The 19,368-nt window shown below is 41.9% G+C and overlaps 1 protein-coding gene across 4 annotated transcripts in view; it reads right to left on the reverse strand.

Annotated features, from left to right (window-relative positions):
• LRP5 (LDL receptor related protein 5) overlaps window positions 1-19,368 on the reverse strand; it is a 191,943-nt gene that overhangs the window by 18,200 nt on the left and 154,375 nt on the right. For all 4 annotated transcript variants that reach the window (XM_080405472.1, XM_080405474.1, XM_080405473.1 and 1 more), the window contains 7 exons: window positions 19,059-19,243; window positions 15,924-16,247; window positions 14,338-14,540; window positions 11,775-11,986; window positions 9,692-9,882; window positions 4,183-4,392; window positions 1,780-1,905 (listed from right to left, as the gene is read on the reverse strand). In XM_080405472.1, coding sequence (XP_080261598.1) covers window positions 1,780-1,905; window positions 4,183-4,392; window positions 9,692-9,882; window positions 11,775-11,986; window positions 14,338-14,540; window positions 15,924-16,247; window positions 19,059-19,243 — 1,451 coding nt within the window. The remainder of the gene's footprint in view (window positions 1-1,779; window positions 1,906-4,182; window positions 4,393-9,691; window positions 9,883-11,774; window positions 11,987-14,337; window positions 14,541-15,923; window positions 16,248-19,058; window positions 19,244-19,368) is intronic.

Below are 19,368 nucleotides of genomic sequence, written 5' to 3' on the forward strand. Positions count from 1 at the left end.
AGTCCCCACAGCTGCTGTTGCCAGCTAATGCCCTAAGTAGATGCTTTACCACCTGGATTAATAGAGTACCACGTGTGTATGACCGCAGCACTCTGTCTATGAGCACAATATTGAGCAAGCTGGAGGTGTGCTCTGGGTAGTAACACTCCTCTGGAAATCCAGTGAGCTTTTATTAATGTTCAGGCTCAGGAGTGGACTTCACAACCCAGCATAAGGAAAACTGCTCAGTTGTAATGAATGACACAACTTTTGTGCCAGTATTCTTCTCCTGAAGGTGGTGTTACAGATCCTAGAGCTATGCAAATACATGCAAACCATTTTTAAGTGCTGCTGTCCTTCCTTCCTTAAGGAGAAGTGTTCAAGAATGTGACTCAAATATAATCAAGAGCTTGACAAACAAAATGCAAATAAAAATCTAAATGCATTTGATTTTTTAAAACTTAACAATTTTTAACTTTCTGATTTATGATTATTTGGTGTGGCAATATAAGAATTACAAATGTAGCCGGTGACCTGACAGCTGTAGGTTAAGATAAGGACACTAGATACACATACTAAGACAATTATTGAATTAAATTTTGATATAAGTGTGCTGTTGAGATAATTCAACAGACAGAATACTACTACTGCATTTAGAACCTCATTTAATCTTGCATTATGGTTGCACTTGGCAGGCAGAAGTTTGCATTTTAAAACTTGTCAAGAGCATTCATAAGGGTACACAGACAAATGTTCTCCAGCCAAAACAGCTATTAATCTATTTTGAAGTAGGCTATTGGCAGCTACTACGGCAGACAAAATAGGTTAAAAAGTTGTTGCAGGCTTAGTGAAGGATTAGAATAAAAAAAACCCCAGACACTGAAATGGAGGCCCCTTAATTTTTAGATTTATAGCTAAAGATAACAAAGGAGTGAGACATCTCTTGTTGGCCACGTTGTGCAACAACAGTGCAGCAAGAAATATAAGTAGATTCATTTCCCGCCCCCCCCCGCGGATGTAACCACCACTACTCTAAAACCACATAGCGTGTTGTGGTCATGGGAAAGAAAACAGTTTATAATGGCAATGACTGTCCCATGGGAGGTCAAAGTTCAGCCAGAAAATGAAACCCACAGCAAAATGAATACATAAAAGGAAGTCAAGAGGACCAACAGAGCCAAATGATTTAAGATATGATGCCTCCCAAAAAGAAACAATGGGGTTTTGTTTTGTTTGTAACCTCCTCTGCAAGTGTAATGTGACAATTTTCAAAAATCATGGGATTGTAAAAGGGAAGTCTAAAGGAAAATTCTACCATGTGGAAAAAGGAGAGCTACCTCAATTAAAAATGATTGCAATGGAGCTTTTGGCCTACACTTCCTAACCAGGCAGCCCAGTGTTTCATGTTATGAGGCCAAATTCATCTGAAAGACTGGAGTATCACACTGTGGGAATCATACGCACAATTTCTGCTGCTAGGTCATCACGGGTTGATTCACCATCATCTTACAAGCATTTGTTTAAAGCTGTCACATCATACAATTACAAAAATCTCAGTAGAAGATGCAAGTATTTTAAGGTCAAACAAAAATATTTGGCTTGCAATGAAAGGTCACATATGTCCAGAAACTGAAGCAGAAAACAGCTGGTAGAAGAATCAAAGGTCAATTTAACACATGATGCAACACACCATGTGTAGGAAAACACTGTGCGTAAATCCACATTTTGCCTTGGAATGCAACCTCGACCCCCATCTTTTTTGATGTAACCTGCCGAGCAGTACTGTTAAACAGAACTCACCTCCGCATGTTAAAAGGTTCTGTAGAAGCACAAGGTGCTCGGGGCATGAACACCTTGGAGTCCCATCCCCTTTGGCAATGCAGATATGTGAACACCCACCATTGTCACGGGAGCATGGATGCACAGCTGGAGAAATACAGGAGAAAGAATATTCAACAGCATAAAAGAAATCATAACTACCCCTAGCTAAGGCAAACTCACAAAACCACACTCACAAACCATTTCTGTTTGAGTAACCAGGATCTCGCTACGAACTAACTGGAAGATAAATGTAGGATCTTTCAGTTCAGTGCTTAAAAGCTGATTCACTATTTCTCGAGGAATATATTTCTCCCAGTCACAGTGATATGGAGACCTTTAAAGGAGTTCTGAAAAGAATTTGAGACCTCAGGTGAAGAGGGATGAGAAGACAGATTGGAGAAGGTTGCATGTACAGCGGTACCTAGACATCTCAACTACATTTCTAGGGTAGCCAGGCATGAAGAATTAACATGTCACTGCAGAATGCCAGCCCCCAAAACCCTCAGGAATTCTCCTTCAACCTTAAAGAGCTTGTAATAGCTAGTCCCTCCACTTCACTGTTCTCACAATAATATATAATATTATATCATAATATATGATATATAAGCACACACAATTGATTTACTTATTTTTTTTAAGATAGGAAGCTACATTGATGTGTTCCCAAATTAGTTACCCAGAAGCACTGAATACCTGAGAGCTCCTAATAGAATCACTCTAAATGCACATTAGGTGGGTAAGAAACAGGTGCAGAGAAGTGAGGTCACTGTGAGGACCCCAGCCCAAACAGAGTCAGAACAGACCCAGCCTCCTGTCTGCTTGTTCAAGCTGACAGCTGAGCACCTGCTGGAGTGATCTGTGGGGCTATAGCCCGTGATATTTGTGATGCTGCTGAACAATTCTTTACTACTGGTAAAGACCAAGAATGTCATCAGGAAAGAAACGGTATGGATGTCATAATTTCTATGCCAAAGTTGTTCTCGATCTGACCAGGCTTCTCAGCAACCTGCTTTCACCTTTAACAAATTCATTAATTTAATACAGTGTTGGACACGCTACTGTTTGAGGCGTGGGTTGCTAGCAGAAAAAGTGCATGCATGTATACTTGTGCGGGCATGCACAGATGTACATATGTATTTTTACTCCCCCGTTGTAACAGAAGTCACCTATGTAGGACAGTTTTCAGCTGCAAAAGGTGATTCCTTTCAGCATGACTTAAAAGAAACAGTACTCTTGCCATAAAAAAAAATAATTTTAAAGAACAGATGAGATATAATCTCTTTTTTTAACAGTGCTAAGAATTAAAGACAAAATTATTTTTGCATTGTTCAGTATTACCTTTGAAGCACACTAAAAATACAAGAAATGGCAGAGAAGAAGAAAAACTGGGTATTGTGAAAGAAAAAAGAACATCTGGATGAGGATCAGCACATAGAATCTACTACAGTTTAAATACTTCTGCTACCTTATTTTAAACAGCTTGCCCACATATGCAAGTTTGAAAATACTCTCCGCTATCACAGAAACTAATGTACAGGGCACAGAGGGTTGTGAAGTGGAATATTTTTTTGTGAAAATGAAAGCATTTTACACAAATGTACCCTCCCTATAGAAGACAACTCATCACAGGCAACAAAGTTTAGAGAGGCCACTGTCATCAGCCCTCTGTTTCCCACCTCTTCTTTGTGCTTTTACGTTCTTTTATATTCTTGTTGAGCAGGAGGAGCTGTAGTGTTGTCACTTTGAGGAGTGACTACTTTTAAGAGTTTTTTGCACTCTCCCTCAGACTACACTTGGGCCACCAATTCAGAAAAAACAGGTCCTGTATGCATGACCCCTTTCAGAAGGCAGCACCTAAAACGGCTCCACCTCTGATGGGAGAGAAATTCCACATCCACAATAATTCATTGTAGGAGCTTCCTGCCCATTCTCCCTCTCTCCCTGGAGACTTTTACATCATTGATTGTGCTGAGGCAAACCAGTCATGCTTCACACTGGGGTTTCAGATCTGGAGAAGAGGTAAGTACAATCCTTTTCATTCTTTTTAAAGGTTTTTCCAAGTCTTATTACTGGGCTGTACTTAAAAATTAACCACCGTAATAATAAGTAGCTTTTACAGCAAATTCAATATCATGTGAGCTTGAACAAAGCAGGTAACTAAGTGCCACAAAATCACATGTTCTAGCTCTGCAGAAATACTCCTTGACAAGAACGAGGAACTTGTTTCTCCTCCTCTTCTAGGATCCCGACTGGCCAAGCTGGAAGTACTCCATGGCTTACTTGAAGCCCACTAGGCAATGTTACTACAATATTTAGCTGGTTGAGGACTTTGAGAGACAGTGGCCAAAATCGAGAGACATCACATTATCTAAAGAAACTCACAGAATTCCTCCATATCAAGCTCTTCCACAGCATGAATGCCTGTCAGGTGAGCAATGCGGCCTTGAATTCTAGTCCTTTTGTACCCGTTCATTTTCTCCACTCTCTCAATCATCTGCTGCTGACGATCAATCCAGTACAAGTGATTCCCCAGCACAGTGAGTCCCATTGGCTGAAGGATGTTGGAGTCCTCCAGGGTCACACGGTTAGCACCTGAGAGCAAAAAAAACCAGAACAGTTTCACGTCGGTCGACTTTTAACTCATTTCTTAAAAAAAGAAACCCAACCAAAACCAAACCAAACCCAACCCTGAACATAGTTAGCTGTAAGGTCACTGGCTTTATTTGTCGATGCAGACCAAGGCTCTGCTGGTTCAGCCTCATCTCAGGTAAATGCAGCCAGCTTCCATGTCACAAAGGCAAGCAAACACAGTATGGCACACAGTCCCCCCCCGCACACACTGGCCAGCCAGCCAGCCGTGATCAGCCTCGAGCTGACATCCGCTGTTACGTGTAACTGCGTCCAGTCCCAAAAAACCCGTGTCACCCACAGAGACTCAGCTCTTTGCGCCAGATTTTTTACAACACATTCATACACCGAGCAGTACATTTTGTTGGAATCTACAAGCAAGAGTGAAATACAACCAATTAGCTCCACTGTCATTACTCAAATAAAACATTCAACATGCAAAGCAAGAGGCAAGTACACAATCCCTTTCATATGCTACAGCACAACCACCGAGACATGATCACAAAACAAAAGTTCGTATTTTAACAGCTTCACATTTTCTTCACCTTCTCTTTTCTCTTCAGTAACCAACCAGAAAACGCAAACTCCAAGCAAATCAGTACGCTCTTAAACAGAAACACTACCAAACGGTCAGGTTTCCTGCTCTACATAAATGTGTACAAATCTGCTCTCAGCCAATGTGTAAAAATCAGGTTAAGTAAAATTGCATTTATGACTGCTTTTAACTTTAATCGCTTGCAGTCTTCTACTGTGCACTACCGTACACTTAGTGGCATTTAATTGTTGCTTGTTATGCCTGTCTACGGTGTACAAGAGATTCCAAATTATTCTATTAAGAAACCATTTTGAGCCTGTGTATGCCTATGTATACTGGATATATTTGATTTTAAGAATAAGAGATCAAACTAAATTCATAACTTGGTGCTTCTGCTCTCTTATGTCATTTTGGAATAAAGACCTCATGTCTGCTTGCATTTCAAAAACTTAAGTTTTGACTATCTACACAAAATTAATTATAGAATCTGAGTACCTTATAAAAATGCTATGAGCACTGGATTCAACTAATTTGCCGCATAAATTATGTAGAGCTCAGCCAAGCATAAGAATGTAACATTTATTTCAATAACAGATTATATTAGTTTTGCACATAAGATCACCACCTGCAACGACTCTTGCTTGACTGTTATGACAACCAGCATGCATTCAAATCAACTTGAGTTGTAGAGAGATCCGAAATTCTTGGACTTACAATTGGGTTTTAGTTCTTTAGCCCTGAGTTTCTTTTTGTTTCCAAACCAATGAGGAAGACGTCTTTGTTTCATTCCATTTTCGGAAGAAACATGAATGAACTGTATGTGACAGTACAGTCCTGGCTGTAATCTGATGTGTCTATTATTGGACACGCTTCCAAGGTACCGCTGGATTTTACTCTTGCGAAGAGCAACAGAACAGAATAGAGGTTCCTGCACGGATTTCACTACGTGGGCACTAAACCTGGCCCTCAGTACTACTCCAGCAGTGCAGTTCCTGAGATGCTCTCTGTCTTCTCCTAAACAGGTCTTAACATTTCGAAATATCAGGAAACATTTTGATGTAAGGTTCTCGGTGAACAAAGCACAGGGCGCTTTGGTCATTTGCCTGGCAACCTGCTGAGAACCTTGAGCTCTTAATAACTTCAGTGTCATTGCACTTTCAAAGACGACTGTTCTTTTGCCAGACTAAGCCTCACATTTTGACCCAAAAGCACAGTTTTCAGCTGCATTCAAGATACCACAAGAATACGACAGCCTCATTTCAACTCAGTATCAAGAAAGCTCCTTCTGCTTTCATTATGTTTTTTAAGTGCTACGTTGCTCATCCGTTTAGAAATAAAAGGTAAACTGGTTTCCTGAAGGATATCCTGAAGGCATTCTGAAATCGGGAATACCTGAAGTGTCGGGGGACACTCACAAGTGAGCAGTCCTGCTAGAATCCTAGCCTGTTTGAGCAGCCTCCCAAATCCAGGCCTAAACCAGGCTCCAGGTAATGGGTGCTGGGGGTGTACATCAAGCATCATCTTTCCTCCCCCCCCTTCATCTGCAAAAAGCTGAACATTGGTGATTCGGGAAGCTGCTGGAGGCAGCACTGGATAAGGTGATTAATCTCTACTATAAATACATTGGATTTGATCTCAACTAAGTAACAGTCCTAAATGAATAATTTTAAAAGGAGAGGCAAAGGGCACACAGCACTGGATGACACCATTAAATTGCTGTTCAGAAGAATGATCAAAATGAAAAATTCCATCTGAATAAATAAATTATTTTCAACAGATATGGTAAGAAAAAAAGAAAACATGTTACAAGTGGAGAAGTGTTGAATTCCCATAGTAATTAAATACTCTGATTCCCAGAATGAAACAGATGTATAGTCTTTTCAAGAGGGAAATCAATAGTTAAATGTGAAGAACATTAAGCTGGAAGGACACACAATTCCTCTATTTAAAGTCTAATTGAAAACAAAGCATGTTTTCACCACAGCAATTTTATGCTTTTTCCAGTCACTCCAACAATAATATAAACCACTACTTTTTAATTGACTGGGGTGGCAGACAAGCTATTTGCAAATGGTTTATGAACGTCTAAAAAGCATCAACAACTCCAACAGAAAAATTCAAGAACCTCATAAAGAAAACCATTAGTCTGGTTTATAGTTTTCATCCCCCTCTGAAAGTTAGGCATTGGACATCCGAGTTTATTCCATGATTTAGCAGGATGCTGTTAATCAGGGTGTAGTGCAAGCTTCAGAAACCTCCATGACCACGTCACGTCCCCAGTTCTACGAGGGAATAAGGTTGTCTAGACCAGTCTAACTGGCATGAAGGATGCTAGACACAATTTTGGGCCATTTTATGCAGCAGCCTCAGCTTATGCTAAAATCCTTTTGGTAATATATGCCCATTTTAATGTGTTTTGCTCGGAAAATACTTTTTAGAGGAACTAATTAAACCCAACATAAGTTTGGCTGCCAAATTTCTTCTGAAGTTGTGATGCAAGACTGTAAATTTTTTTTTTTTAAAAAAATGCTGTTAACTCATTTAAAAAATCAACAGCTCTGTGAATCAAATTACAGCTCAGCTGGATCAAATCCAACCACAGTTTTCTGGCTACAGGATACATGTCTGCTAGCTAATAAACATTGTTTTCTGCTAATCCTGTAGCTTCCCCCTGCATCCATCTTACCTATAGGGTCTGAATATTTAGCTGTGACCCCATCAAACACACACTAAAAGCTTTGGTTCAATTTTAAACACAAAAAGTTGAGTTTTCCCTGTAAAAAGATCCAAAGAATCGGATTAAAATAAATATCCAGTATGCAAACACATGCTTATGTGGAGTTTTACTGTCACAAAAAGGAAGAATGCAAAGGAAGATGCAATCACAGGACACAGCTACCACCACGTGATGGCCTAGCTGCTGATTTACTCATGTATGTTTACCTAAGTCCTACTGTCAGGTCTTAGTCATTCAGGACTTATCTCTAAAGCAGTAATAAACAGACTCCTCTGCATTTTGTGCTGTACTGTGGGAGAACACCGTCCATTTTCCGACCTGTACCATGAAAGCGAGAAGCACCCGGGCCCTGCCCATGCCCATCTGCTGAGTCACAGCCTGGCATGTGTGCTAAATCTAAAAGGATGATGATGTACATACAAAGTAGAAGACCCAGGCATAGCCAGGGCCACGGTATGCTACAGCTTCGTTAAGTAATGCGGCTTCCTATTACGCGGTGGCCACCCTTTTATCAGTAGCAGCACTAGTTATTGATCTCTCTCTCCCTTCTCAATTCATTTAACTTTGTCCCTGGTACACCCCCCTCTCCCAAACCATATGATTTCCACATAATTGTGTTTAGTGCCTCTCCTCTCTCTTGCGTTTGTGGATACCACTTCAGCCACAACATCTGCGTGACATGAACCTTTTTGGTCCTGTCATTTTACTTTTGCATTTGCTCCTACAGCACTTCTCCTTTCATCACTAGACAACACCTCAGTATCTCTGATGCATTTTCTGTTATGTGTCCTACTATGTCAGTCTTCTCTTCTCAAACATGGGTTGTTTCATAGGTCAAATCTTGTCTCCCTCCTATCTTCTTTTCTCCTACAAATTCTTGTAAGTCCTCTGACACCTGTCCTGGATGGGACATTTTGTGGCTAGACAGGCAGTTTGACAATACTCCCCTATCCAGTTTGGTAACGGATGAAAGACACTGGCTGCTTTGCCGTCCCAGCTCCAGCTTCATGTTTTTATCCCCTCTCTGGCAGAAGAGACCTGAGTCTGACCTTAAGTCAGTTTTAGGTGCTCAAAACCAAACCGTCCTCGTAAAAAAGTGAACAGTTTTCTCCCATTTTAGTTCATTGCCTCGCTACAACACAGGGGAAGGATGTGACTAGATGGCCTGAAGAAAGGAGCCACCAAAAACCTTTTATGGCAGATGCCAATCACTAGAACAGCCCAGCTTCCACCCCCTCATGCTAGGTTGCTTCTCTCTGCCCTTCCTTTAGGAGTTTCATTTCTTGATACGCAGATGATGACAATGAAAGAATGAGTCATGAGTCAGAAAGTAGGGCCACCGGATCCTCTATGCCACACCGCTCACCACATAAGCGAGCCCATTCTGCACTTCTTTAGCACCAAGTGCTTTTAAACGTCAGTGATGAACAGCGTGCTCCAAGATCCACGTGATGCTGATGCTATTGCTATGGCCATGGAGTAACGCTTTATTTTATTCATACAGAAAAACTGCACTGAATTGACCTCTGTCCACTGTTTTGCCCTTCTCCGCCTTCTTCCTTCCTCTCCTCCTTCCCCCTCCTTCTGTTTGTTTTTCAAGCTACCTTGATTTACTAAGCTGTAAACTCTAGAGAAACAAAAATTGATGAGCTGGGCAAACTTTTCAAACCATAAGGGGAAAAAAAGGGCAGAGGGGAGGTGATTTAAGGGTTCCATGACTGGCAACACCTACTTATATGTGTTCTTTCAAGAGCTGCTTTCAGAACATAGCAGAAGTCAAATGGCTCTCTTGGAAGGTGCCAATCATTACAGACACGTTTATTCCGATCACATCAAAGATGGAAGCCCACCAGCAATTGTTATCTGTGACTGCCTACACAGAACTGGCAGCAGTGGAGATGGAAGTTACTGGGGTCAGCATCAAAGAGGGAATGAGGTCCTATACATACACATACTGCGCTCCAGACGTTTAATACGTGCATACCACATACCTGACAAGTCACAGCTTTCGATGCGCTTCAGATCTGCATCCACCCAGAAAAGCTTTCCAAGTTTGTTGTCAATCACCAGTGCTACCGGTCGGATCAAGCCAGTTGTAAAAAGCACTTCTCTCTCTGTGCCATCCAGGGCTGCACGCTCAATCTTGGGAGCTCGCTCCTGCATGTTGGTGAAGTACATGTACCTGAGAACAAAGATACCAGCTGCTTAACGGAGAGCTTCGGAAGGGAGGCACGCACGTTCTGCGTGGGAACTGGGAATGGTTTACACAGGGATGACCGCGCGCTGGCTGCTGCTCCCAGCTGCAAAGATCCAGATCGGTCAGCTGCAGAGCCCCAGACATTTGCTAACTGGCATATTGAGATAGCCTGGCATTAACGGCATTTGTCCTTCACACACCGGGCCACGGAACACCTCAGACCTCAGCACCGGTCCTGCAGCAGAGGGGGCGGCTGTAAGAGCCCAGCACAGCCGTCCTGCAGCTATCCCTGGCCCCACCTGTGAATCAAAGCCCAGCGGCTCTTTCTGACGAGCAGCACTAACCGTCACCTCCTCTCCTTCTGGGTTAACTTCTTTCTCAGCAAGCAGAAGGTCCTACAGAACCCGGGAGGGCCTATGAAACCTGAGAGGAGCAAAGATCAGAGAAGGAAGAACCACCGAGGACGGCACGTACCCTGCTGTCTCAGCCTCTGCCCTCCCTCTGCACAGAGAAAAAAGGGGCTTGTGCACCCAGCTGATGAACTGAGAGCTCCCTCAAGGAAAAGGGCACTGTTTTGTCACTGGAGGGTAACACGGGCAAACTCCCGAAATGCAGGGGGCTACGCTGCTCACAGCCTTTCACAGCGGTGCAACAAGGAAAGGCAGCAGGCAGAACGCGCAGCCAAGGGAGAGGTGGGAGGGAGAACTTCTGGAACTAAGGCAGAAGCTCAGTACACGGATCACTCATACAGCTCTCCCAGGTAGTCACAGTGTTCAGGCACGGTCTCTCCCCCATCTTTTTCTCCTTTAATTTAAAAACAGATTTATCTTGCAATCATTTGAAAACCTGACTAGAGAAGTTGAGAGTTTTAGAGATCAACAAACCCAAACTCCTATTTTAATGGAGAAAGCAGATAAGCTTTTATAAATACAAACTATGTCCAAGTGACTTAGTCCCAATGAGATTAGAATCTTTCCTCTAATCCTCCTCTCCCCACAGCAGCTTTTGTACTGTGCAAAGTACACTGCGTGTTGTATAAAATACCAATCCAATACATGCTCCAGATAAGAGTCTCTGGGTACTACTGTATCCACACAGTTACGAAATACTGTAATTTGACATCTGTCAAGCACATGGTAAGCCACTTAGTAGTAAATTGGGATTTAAGCATCTAACTTATTAAAGAGAACAGTAAAGGACCATCTTTGACCTCTAAGAATGAAGCTACTAACCACCTCAAGTGGAGATGGGGTCTGCTGAATCTAACCAAAAACTGCTTTGCAGCAAAACAACATGTTTTCTTCCTGTGGGAAATCACTCTAGTACATCCTATCTGTTTTAATTCATTTCAGACGTTTTTGAGATACTCAAGGCAGAACTAACTTAAAAATGTATAGGACATAAGGGGTTTGTTTTTATTTTTTTAACTTTATACTATTACATCATCAGGAATAGTTGTGTCATATGAGAGATTCCTTCTTTTTTATCCTGGAAACATTTATTTTATGATGTCCAAACATTTATGAGCCAGATCCCCAGCTGATATAAGCACAGTGCAAACTCTCTTGGTTTTCCTCTTAGCTGGCGGGGCTGCGTACTCAAAGAGCACATAGGACAAGTTGGTTTTGCTTTGCTTTCACTGCCTGGGTTAGATCTTCACGACAACCAACCACATGGCTGTGGGAACACCTCATCGGCACACCAGAGGAGGCAGCAAAGGAGAGAACAGCAAGAGAAAGCTGGATACCTTTAAAAGCCAGAATCGGACAAGCAGTCACCTACATCCTGAACAATCAAATCTGCAATAATTTGATTCACACGCATAGCTGACATACATTGCAAGAGCGCTCTGTACAAGGTACAGGAAGGAACCTCACCCTCGCTCTGCATTCACTACAATGGCTCTGGGCTTGTCGTGATCCCCTCGCAGCACCATCCCGATTGACTCGCCGTTCAGCCTGTGGACGTTGACTGAATTTGTGGCCTCACAGGTCCAGTACAAGGTATGGCTGTATATATCGATGCTGAGATCATGTGGCTGCTTCTCTGGGTTCTGGCTTTGGTTTGGAGTACTCATGACCGTGAAGGGCTGCAAGGCAACATATAGGAAACCATTTCCAGTCATTATTCTGCTTACGGACTGAAGAACACTAATTGCACTGAAAGCATGGTTTACCTGACGGTCCAGAAACACTTAAACCTCCCCACAAGGAAACAACCGATACAAGAAATACGATAAAGCTCAATAAAAAAAAGATTTGATTCAAACTGTGAATCAGAGGAAAAACATCTGGACAAAATTTGTTAAGATTACGCAGAACTCCCCAGAAAGCAGTTGTGGCACCTCCTGTAAGTAGAATTCATTAGCAGGAGATGGAAGAAAACAATAGCGAATGTTTATGCATGGAACCATCTTGAATGAAACAATGCAAGACAGAAGGCAGCCTTCGGGCCAGCCCTGCACTGTTACACAGGCAGCTGAACAAATCTCTGCCCCTGGCCAAAGTCTCCCTGCTTTATTATTTGTAGTGTAGTAGATACTGATTTTCTTTAAGTCCTGGCTTCTCTTAAAAACTAAAATATTTTAATGAAACTAGGTTCTGTTTGCCTGCATGTCAGACGGCTATAGCTCTGCCTCGTACCCATAAGAACAACGTTCCCTTGCTGTCACCCTCCTGTCTGTATGATGGCCCTTACGAACCCTGACACTATGGCCAACTTCACAGAATCATCACCCTCAACCCCATCCAATCTAACTAACACGCTATTTACTACACTTTTTAACTCTATGTTGAATACTAACATAGACTTCGGTACTTCTGTGAAGAGCACTAGGGCATACGAAAAAACCTCTAAAGTAAAATACTATTTCTGTTTGTTTAACATGACACAGGCTCCACTAGCATACAGCCAATACCAGTGCCATTGGGGCAGGAATACAATACTGCTGGCAGGACTTCCAGCATCAAAGCAGCCCTCAGAGGTGACTCTTCTGGTGACATGATAACAGTGAGGGGAAAGCGGTGGCTTCTTTAAGTGTCCTAATGCAGTGCTCCCGATCCAAACACAAAAACATCACCAGAAAAAGTTCCCACAGGTCAAGAAAGCTGAAGACACCGTTCCATGCTCAGCTTAAGTCAAATTAATTACCCAACAGAGCATTCCTTGTGAAAGTTGTATTTCCACAATTTGGTTTAAAGCATCCAAGTTCTGCATAGTGATATACAAGCTTTTATCCCTATTTTGTCTTGACAGCATGCCTAGAAATAAAAAGAAATAATTCTTCTCCTGAAATCAAAGGTAACATTACCCAGGTATGAAATTCATATGCATCATTTGCAAACAGCACAATTTAGCAAAAGTAAGTAAATACAGTTAGTGAAAATTGGGAAGTCAAAATTTGTAGGGGATCTGCATCTTCAAAGCTGTGTGACCAAGGTAAAGAAAAACACAGAGCAAATGAATCTCCATTGCAATTTGCACCTAGCAAGTACCAAAGAGAAGCTAGATTACAACAATTAGCACCTAGCATAATCCCAAAGAGCAAGAGCAAAACTTCTTCAAAATTCATCCACAACCCAGCTAGCTGCTCATCCCAACATGCCTCCTCCCAATCTTAAAAGAAATGGCAAAAAAATAAAATAGTCATCTCTTCCTTTAAAGGAAACAATAAAATCTGAGTGCCTTGATGCATGAACAGACCTGTCCCTTTCCACTGATACCACGTCGTATCATTTAGATAGGACTGCCCCAGCTCTAGGAAAATATACCTTGGCCATTCTCCATTTCATTTTATATTCTTATTCAAACCACAGTTCTTAAAGAGTCTGTTATCTTGACCTGGGAGTTCAGCTATGTTAACACATAGCACTGCCGGGAAGAACAGTACACTTCTTTCCACTGTTGTGTGAATAACTAGCATAAAAGAATAACGTCCCCGACCCTGTAAAACAATTAAGCATGTGGATGAGCCTATCCCTATCTGGTAAAGCAATCAACTCTACATTCACTCAGGGCTTAACTACAGCTTGGACAGCTGAGAGTTTTCATTTTGAGAGCGCTTTACAATGATGACAATATCACCACACGACTGGCATGCACAATATTGATTTTAGAATACAATTTATCTCTCCTGAGTACGAACAGTGAGTCTGCCTCACTTCAGTGCCCATTCCTAAGACTGCAATTCAAGGCTTGCAGTTTCAGATACATATGAGGTGCTACATTCTATGATATTTCTTTGTGTATAAATTAAAACCACTACCCTAAAAGCCTTCAGTAATTTTCACGTATAAAGAGAATATACATGAAGAAGTACTGGCAAGAGTAAAGTTTAAACTGATGATTCCTTGGTACAGGGGGCAGAAGAGGAAAGTCAAGCGTAAAGTACAAAGCACACTACAAGACAGATACAAAACCATATGCACCATATAAACTTGCCTGTGTGCCATCGTCTTTGGCTCTTTTTATAATATTCTGACGTCCATCCACCCAGTAGATCAATTTATCTAAGGGATCATAATCAATAGCTTTGACATTCCTCAGACCGTGCATGGGCAGGATGATGTCTGGGCTTTGTTGATCATCTGGGATCATCCGGCTGATTGCAGATTTTTGGCTAAACAACAGGAAGCTGGCAGGTGCTGAAACAAGCCGAAATGGAATGCGTAAGAAAATGCAACTCACAAGGTCAAAAATACATTCACACAGAAGACAATATTTAGGACAAAATCCCAGAGGGACAATTATAGTCACAATGAAAAATAAAGTCATTCATAATCGGAGATTTTTGCTTTTACGTTGAAAATGTGTCTTTGTGTACTTCTGGAGGGTAAGCGGGCACACTCCCACCCAGGAAGTATTCCTTTTTCATGTTATAAAGTAACTGTGTTCCTCATGTGGAATTTAAGTAACATCAGTGACAGTGGCAATACACAGTCACAGGTTTTCCTGTATTATCACAGAACCATTTAGGTTGGAAAAGACTTTTATGATCATGGAGTCCAACCATTAACCACTGCCAATTTCACCACTAAACCACATCCCTCCGCAGAGCCTGCCTGCCTCCAGCAGATCAACAACCCCCCAGCTCAGTGTCATCTGCAAAGGTACTGAGGGTGCACTTGATCCCCTCGCCCAGATCATCGATAAAGGCATTAAGCAGGACCGGCCCCAGCACCGAGCCCTGGGGACACCGCTTGTGCCCGGTGCCAGCGGGGTGTAACTGCGTTCAGTTTTTCACCCAGTGTAGAGTACACCTGCCCAAGCCACGAGCAGCCGGTTTCTCCAGGAGATGCTGTGGGAGACGGTGCCGAAGGCTTTACTAAGGTCCAGACAGGCAACATCCACAGCCTTTCCCTTGTCCACTAAGCAGGTCATCTTGTCACAGAAGGAGATCAGGTCAGTCAAGCAGGACCTGCCTTTCCTAAGCCCATCCTTTCATCCAGTTAAAATTACCTTATATGCTACTGTGCCAGGATACCTGAAGCTTTGTTGGTTTATTTTTTTAAGTCAACAGTCCATTTTCCGTTCATCTGCTGTTTTTACTAGAAACTTAAATTCTTAACAGACAACGAGTGACCCGGCAGGCCTGTATCATCACAGGCAGGGGAAAAACGCAGGAATTGCAAGTGCCACTGCACTATTTGGGATGCTGACTTCATTAAACCCTTCAGAGAAAAAGATATTTTTTGTTTAGAATTTCTCTTCCACCCACCTACACACTTAGGTAAGGATTGGGAAAGTTTCAATCAGTTGGATCACCTAGAAATCCCAGTAAACCAAAAAAGACTAGACTTGACAGTGCTGTTATTTCTAAGATTTGAAATACAAATCGTCAGCCCTAATGCATGTCACAAAAACGGGTGTAAAACTCCATACTCCGTCCTCAAATTTAAAGGTCACCTTTAAAGCCAGAACCATTGAAATGGACTTGTGATACCCCTTCCCTTTTTGTTCTGAAAGGGATCACAAGCACCCGGGAGCCACAAGCGCTGAAGAATAGAATAGCAAACCAAGAGGCTTACAACTACAGTTCCTGCTGTTGGGATCCAAGGTATAATGAGCAGCACAGCCACACCTAAACCCATTTGGTATGGCAAGGCACAAGTGACCGCAATGGCCATTATTCTGCACACAATCATTCAAGCCATCCTGACGTGAAGAATGGAAGACCAGTATATCCATCACAAAATCCAGATGGCCCTGGATAAGCGTCCTGTTCTTCCCACTGGTCTTGTCTGCTCTTTCTATACTGTGAAGATTCCAGTCTGTCCAGTAGATGTAATCGCTGTATTGGGTTAATCCGAATGGATGAGGTAGATCATCTGCTATGATTTCGCGTTCTTGTCCTGCAAAAATAAGGATTATCAACTAAAGGACAATTCCCAAGTCATGAAATGAAGAGTGTGACTGGCACCAAGAAAAAGTTTCTTCTCTTTTTAAAATAAAACCTCATTTCTCAAGTCAGCACCATGGAATTCATTATTAATTCGTTATGCTCACAAGGTAATCTAAACAGATGCATTCAAAAAACTCACCCTGATACCCTCTTGCCTATTAAGCAATTTGAAACTGTGCCAGTGTATCGTTGTTTAAATAATAAATACTCTGTATGTCTCATGCTTATCAGCCCAAATAGATATTGGAAAACATATTCAAGAATACCATCAGCTCCAGGAATCACTTAGGCCAGTAAAAATCCCGATTAATATACACAAAAGCAACAACATACAACAAACTTGAGATTCACAGTGACACAGCTATGAGAAATTAGGGTGTTTCACTCAAGAAACACAAACATTTTGCAGTGCAATTCAACAATCAGCTCCCCCAAGAGATTAGGAAACCATTTGTCTGGCAGCAGTCCTAATACTCCCACGTTCGGTGGCTCAGTTAGCAACATTCGTAACAGATTTAACACCTTCTAGAACGTTAGATGGCCTGCGCCAGAGATGCAATACACTAAAGTAGATAAAGTCTTATTGTAAATCACCTTCCTAAATGTTTTCAAGTACAAAACTCTACGAATCTCTGCCACTTTACATCAAATGAAGAAGTAGCCTTCATCAGCATCATCCCCTTCTGCCTCAAACAAATGTCCAACGCTAGATTCTACAGAACGCCTCATTCAGATTCCCCTGCTCTACTTTCCATCGTGCCCTGTCCCATTTAGCCAAGACTACTGCAGAGGGAATGAAAACCCCAAAAACTAGAACATGAAGTCATTTCCCTATAAACCACCAGAACGAAATCTGGATAGAGGCAACCTTCCCAACTACTTTTAGGCACCTAAAGTGTCCAAGCACAGATATCCTGCACACTCTCAGGTACTTCTTAGAGCAATTCTGGTCCACAGTGATGAATTCAGGGTATAGGTTCTTTCGAAGAAAGCAGATAAGCTGTCTAATTGAATTTTGACAGTTGGCAGATGCAGGAAAATCTCCCTATAGAGTGATTTTTTTCCTGCCAGGTAACATAACGCCCAAGATTAAGCTGGGACAGCATTCATTCATCCACTTTGAGTGTTCTGTTCCTTGCTGGTGGGGCAGACGCTTCGATCAGCCATGCTCATTCAGACCTCTCCTGGCAACTGCCCAATGCAGGCCAAGCCCAACAGCATCTCCTTTCCCAACAAGCCCACCTGCTTGGAGTCTGCCTGAGTCTTCGTAAAAATCTGCCAACTAAAAAGACAGCATACAACACTGTTAGCTTCAGCACTCGTCCTTCTGCTTCCTCACCACAAAACCATCTTAACAGTAGGTTCAGCTTTAGAACCAGTTTGATTTACCACAGATGATTTAAATATTGCATTTCTTCTCAATGCCACAATCAGTTTCCAGTTCAAGCTCGCCTCTGGCTATTTGGTTTCTCCTAAGCATAATGCAGCAGCTTAGTGAGAGCTTTGATAGATCAGGCACTTTGGAGGGAAAAATCCCAGCTCTAGACACAGAAACAATCTTACTGCAATTTCTAACCATTCATTCACTGGTTGTCATCCCAAAGCAACAAATACAAGAAATGAAAAATCAGTGATAGCCTCAGAATCCAAAACTGTATCACTCTTTCTGTTTTCCTGAGCTTAGTAGGTTCTCTATATTCTGAAGATATGGACAGACAGTAACACCATAAAAAATTTTTTCTCACCCTAATGGTAGCTTTCACAGATTAAAAAAAACAAACCAAACCAAACCCCAAAAAGCAGGGAAATGGCACATATCATCAATCAGAGCATTGCTGTAACAATCCTGTAAGAGTTTGCTTATATACCATATGTTCTGCCACATAAACTTTGATTTTTACACTGGAATTCCAGAGGCATTAATTCCCATCTCACAGAGGTCTCTCCTTGGAAATGGAACAGGGATAGGATGTCAGGTCAGGAACTTCTGGATTCCATTTCTGATCCTATCATCGATTCACTGCGTGGCATTTGGAAACTCACGCAAACCCTGCTTTCTCAAGAAGGAATTCCTATCTGCGCCAACCAAAACCTTTAAGACCATTTAACATTTGCAAAACATCTGGATGACACAAAAGCTCTACGTCATCTGCAGTAAACACAACTCCCTTCTTTTGCCCAGTTACTTACCATGTCAATACCACCGTGAATGTTAGTGAATCCTAGCACACCCCTTGTACATATAAACGAAATGCCAATGGAAGATATGAAAATGTGTAGAGTTGTGCCCAAAACACGTTAGGATACGCTGCAGAAGTAGCTGCACCGCCTTTCAGAGTGCAGGAAACACAAGCAGTGTTTTGGTTTTGAACTAATACAACTTTCCTGAAGCTGGAGACAGAGATAATACTTCAGGAGAAAATTAATGCCTAGACTGAAAAGTCAGGGGTGGTTTACAGTGGACCTCTAAGTTGTCCCCACCTTGAGAAACTCAGCGGTCACCTCTGCTTTGGTAAAACACGGCCCGTTTCATATCAATACAGAGGAATTAGAACATTTCTCACCATCTTTATAAATCATCATATGGTTATTAATTTAGGAAGTTTATTTTAATCTCCCTAAACATTTAATTCTCAATTTATTCTCATTAAAAAATACGGATTTAATATCCATTATATTATTCCAATTTCATATTATTCAATTGTTTTACTACGGCCAATGCCTATTTCTGTACTGGCTGGCGTAATTAACACTAGATTACCTAGCATATTTGATGACTCAATCATGCTTGTGTCTAAGTCAGTCCAATATAGCCTTTGGTCCGCATAATCAATAGTGAGGTCATTGGCACGACCCACTTTGTCCACCAAAGTGATGCTGTTTGTTCCGTCCATGTAGGCTCGCACAATCCTCGGTTTGCCTCCCCACTCAGTCCAGTACATGTATCTGCCACGAGAAGAACAAAAAGAGTACATCAGTAGGCAAGACTGTGTTCAGCCGCACGCCTTGATTTTTCTAAATTTATTTTCAGTTCTTTAAAAGGAAAAAATAGGGATAATGCATGTGGTTAT

This window comes from Falco punctatus (genome assembly GCF_963210335.1).
Source record: "Falco punctatus genome assembly, chromosome: 10".
Classification (NCBI taxonomy): Eukaryota; Metazoa; Chordata; class Aves; order Falconiformes; family Falconidae; genus Falco; species Falco punctatus.